Source organism: Sapajus apella, unplaced genomic scaffold (genome assembly GCF_009761245.1).
Source record: "Sapajus apella isolate SASKATOON/1434 unplaced genomic scaffold, GSC_monkey_1.0 scaffold77, whole genome shotgun sequence".
NCBI classification, from domain to species: Eukaryota; Metazoa; Chordata; class Mammalia; order Primates; family Cebidae; genus Sapajus; species Sapajus apella.
The window spans coordinates 7,016,011-7,019,482 of NW_022437017.1; the positions used below are offsets into that span (position 1 = coordinate 7,016,011).

The 3,472-nt window shown below is 53.3% G+C and overlaps 1 protein-coding gene across 1 annotated transcript in view; it reads left to right on the forward strand.

The window, feature by feature from the left end:
* TMIGD2 (transmembrane and immunoglobulin domain containing 2) overlaps positions 1–2,680 on the forward strand; it is a 15,005-nt gene extending 12,325 nt beyond the window's left edge. Inside the window, exons 4-6 of the mRNA XM_032252491.1 lie at positions 994–1,035; positions 1,128–1,241; positions 2,035–2,680. Of these exons, the coding sequence (XP_032108382.1) occupies positions 994–1,035; positions 1,128–1,241; positions 2,035–2,303 (425 nt within the window). The 3' untranslated portion in view covers positions 2,304–2,680. The remainder of the gene's footprint in view (positions 1–993; positions 1,036–1,127; positions 1,242–2,034) is intronic.
* Positions 2,681–3,472: the final 792 nt, after the last annotated feature.

Here is a 3,472-nt window from a genome sequence, read left to right on the forward strand (position 1 = left end):
CCTGTAATCCCAGCACTTCGGGAGGCCGAGGCGGGTGGATCACGAGGTCAAGAGATCGAGACCATCCTGGTCAACATGGTGAAACCCCGTCTCTACTAAAAAAAATACAAAAAATTAGCTGGGCATGGTGGCGCGTGCCTGTAATCCCAGCTACTCAGGAGGCTGAGGCAGGAGAATTGCCTGAACCCGGGAGGCGGAGGTTGCGGTGAGCCGAGATCGCGCCATTGCACTCCAGCCTGGGTAACAAGAGCGAAACTCCGTCTCTAAAAAAAAAGGAAAAAAAAAAGAAAGGGCTTTGTTCAAACAGGTCTTGGCTGCCTCCTGGGTAGGGGACCCTCGGCAAGAGACTTAGGCTGTCTGAGCCTCGGTTTCCCCATCTGTAGAATGGGCATGGCTCGGAGCCCACTCTCAAACAAAAACAGAAACAGGAGCCCAGGACAAAGGTGGCGGAGCTCAGGATGACAAGTCCCAGCCGGCAGTTTTTCCACAATGACTCACCCAGACAGGGACCACGAGCCTCATTTTTCTTCCTCTTTTCTGAGACGGTCACCCAGGTCTTGCTCTGTCACCCAGGCTGGAGTGCAGTGGCACAATCTCAGCTCACCGCAGCCTGTGCCTCCTGGATTCCAGCGATTCTCTTGCCTCAGCCTCCTGAGTAGCTGGGACTACAGGTGCGCAGCACCACGCCCAGCTAATTTTTATCTTTTTAATAGAGACAAGGTTTCACCATGTTGCTCAGGCTGGTCTCGAACTCCTGACCTCAAGTGATCCTCCTGCCTTGGCCTCCCAAAGTGCTCGGATTATAGGCGTGAGTCACTGTGCTCTGTGGAGCCTCGTTTTTCAGAAAAGGAAACTGAGGTTCAGAGTGAACACCTGCCCAAAAACCACAAAGCCTGGCACAAGGAGGAACACTTAAGTCCCCCTTTGAGAGCTCTGTCCTTGGAGGGTGCAGGAGCCTGGTGCCCTCCCATAACATAGATTTCCTCTCTGCAGATGATACCCCACAGAACAGAAACCTGACCCCAAGCTTCCGAGGTGAGCCCTGCCCAGTGTTCCTCCCCCAGCTCTTCCTCCCCTATCACCGCCCCCACCCTCCCGCTTAGACCATCCCTTCTCCCCCCACCCAGGACTCCTCTTCGTGCCGCTGGGGGTGGGGAGCGTGGGTGTGGCTGCAATGGTGCTAGGCGCCTGGTTCTGGGGCCGCCGCCACTGCCAGCAAAGGGACTCAGGTAACAGCCCAGGTAAGATGGGGTGGGCGGAGGAGGCAGGAACAGACCCTGCTTGACAAAGACCCACTGCATCCCTGCTCCCGCTTTGGTTTGGGGGAAGGAGGGAGGAGGGATGAAGGCGGGGAAGCCTGGCTCCCATATGCGATACCCATATTTTTCAGAAATAGAGACAAAATTCTTTTTTTTTTTTTTTTTTTTTAAAGACGGGGTTTCACCATGTTGGTCAGGCCGGTCTTGAACTCCCAACCTCAGGTGATCCGTCCGCCTTGGCCTCCAAAGTGCTTGGATTACAGGCGTGAGCCACCGCGCCCGGCCAAGAGACAAAGCTCTTAGTTTGGGCAACCTAGCAAGATCCCATCTCTACAAAAAATTAAAAATTAGGCTGTGCACAGTAGTTCACGCCTGTAATCCCGGCTCTTTGGGAGTCTGAGGCAGGAGGATTATTTGAGGTCACGAGTTTGAGATCAGCCTGGGTAACATGGTGAAACCCCGTCTCTACTAAAGATATAAAAAATAAAAAATAAAAATAAGAGGGGCGTGGTGGCGTGAGCCTGTCATCCCAGCTACTCAGGAGGCTGAGGTATGAGAATCACTTGAACCCAGGAGGTAGAGGTTGCAGTGAGCTGAGATCACGCCATTGCACTCCAGCCTGGGCTACAGAGGGAGACTCCATCTCAGAAAAAAAAAAAGTTTAAAAATTTTTTTAAAGAAGAGAGAGAGAGAGACAAAGCCCCCAGAGGTAAGCCAGAGAGGGCCAGGCTCTCTTAAGCCACTGTCCCCTCTTGGTCTCTGTCATCCATCCCAGGAAATGCATTCTACAGCAACGTCCTATACCGGCCCCGGGAGACCCCAAAGAAGACTGAGGACTCATCTGGAGACGGGAAGGACCAGAGAGGCCAGAGCATTTATTCAACCTCATTCCCGCAGCCGGTCACCTGCCAGCCCCGCTTGGCGCCCAGACCTTGCCCCAGCCCCAGGCCTGGCCACCCCATCTCTAAGGTCAGAGTCTCTCCTAACCCAGGCCCCACTGGGCAGCCAAGGCCAAGAGAGTTCCCCAAACCGGGAGAGAAGTAAGAGATCCCAGGGGACCCCAATGAGACCCCACCCATAGGTACACACAAAAAAGAGGGCATTGAGGCTGGGCATGGTGGCTCACGCCTGTAATCCCAACACTTTGGGAAGCCGAGGCTGGTGGATCACTTGAGGTCAGGGGTTCAAGACTAGCCTGGCATGAACCTGGAGGTTGCAGTGAGCTGAGATTGCACCAATGCACTTCAGCCTGGGCTACCGAGTGAAACTTCATCTCAAAAAAAAAAAAATTAAAAAAATAAAAAGAAGACAGGGGAGGACTGGGAGTCTGGCAGCCCCATCCTGAGACCCTGTTCTCATTTCTGTGATGATGGATCTCCCCCCAACTTTTCCCCCAAGACAACTTAATAAAGGCTTGTGAACCAAAAGCAAAGCTGGTGTTTGTGGTGATTTGGGAGTGCCAAAGAGATCTGAGGGAATTAGGTGCGGCGGCTCATGCCTATAATCCCAGCACTTTGGGAGGCTGAGGTGGGAGGATCGCTTGAGGCCAGGAGTTCGAGACCAGCCTAGGCAATAGAGCAAGAATACTCTATCTTTACAGAAAATTTAAAAATAAGGCCAGGCGAGGTGGCTCACGCCTGTAATCCCAGCACTTTGAGAGGCCAAGAGGGGAAGATTACCTGAGGTCAGGAGTTGAAGGCCAGCCTGGGCAACACGGTGAAACCCTGTCTCTACTAAAAATACAAAATGTAGCTGGGCGTGGTGGTGCCGCTGATGCCTGTGGTCTCAGCTACTTGGGAGGCTCAGGCAGGAGCTTGAGCCCAGGAGTTTGAGGTTGTAGTGAGCTATAATTAGGTCACTACACTCCAGCCTGGGTGATAGAGTGAGACCCTGTCACACAAATACACGTCAAAAAGATTTAAGGGTTCGGCTGGGCGCGGAGGCTCACACCTGTAATCCCAGCACTTTGGGAGGCCGGGACGGGTGGATCACGAGGTCAAGAGATCGAGACCATCCTGGTCAACATGGTGAAATCCCGTCTCTACTAAAAATACAAAAATTAGCTGAGCATGGTGGGGCACGCCTGTAGTCCCAGCTACTCGGGAGGCTGAGGCAGGAGAATTGCCTGAACCCAGGAGACGGAGGTTGTGGTGAGCCGAGATCGCACCATTGCACTCCAGCCTGGGTAATAAGAGCGAAACTCCGTCTCAAAA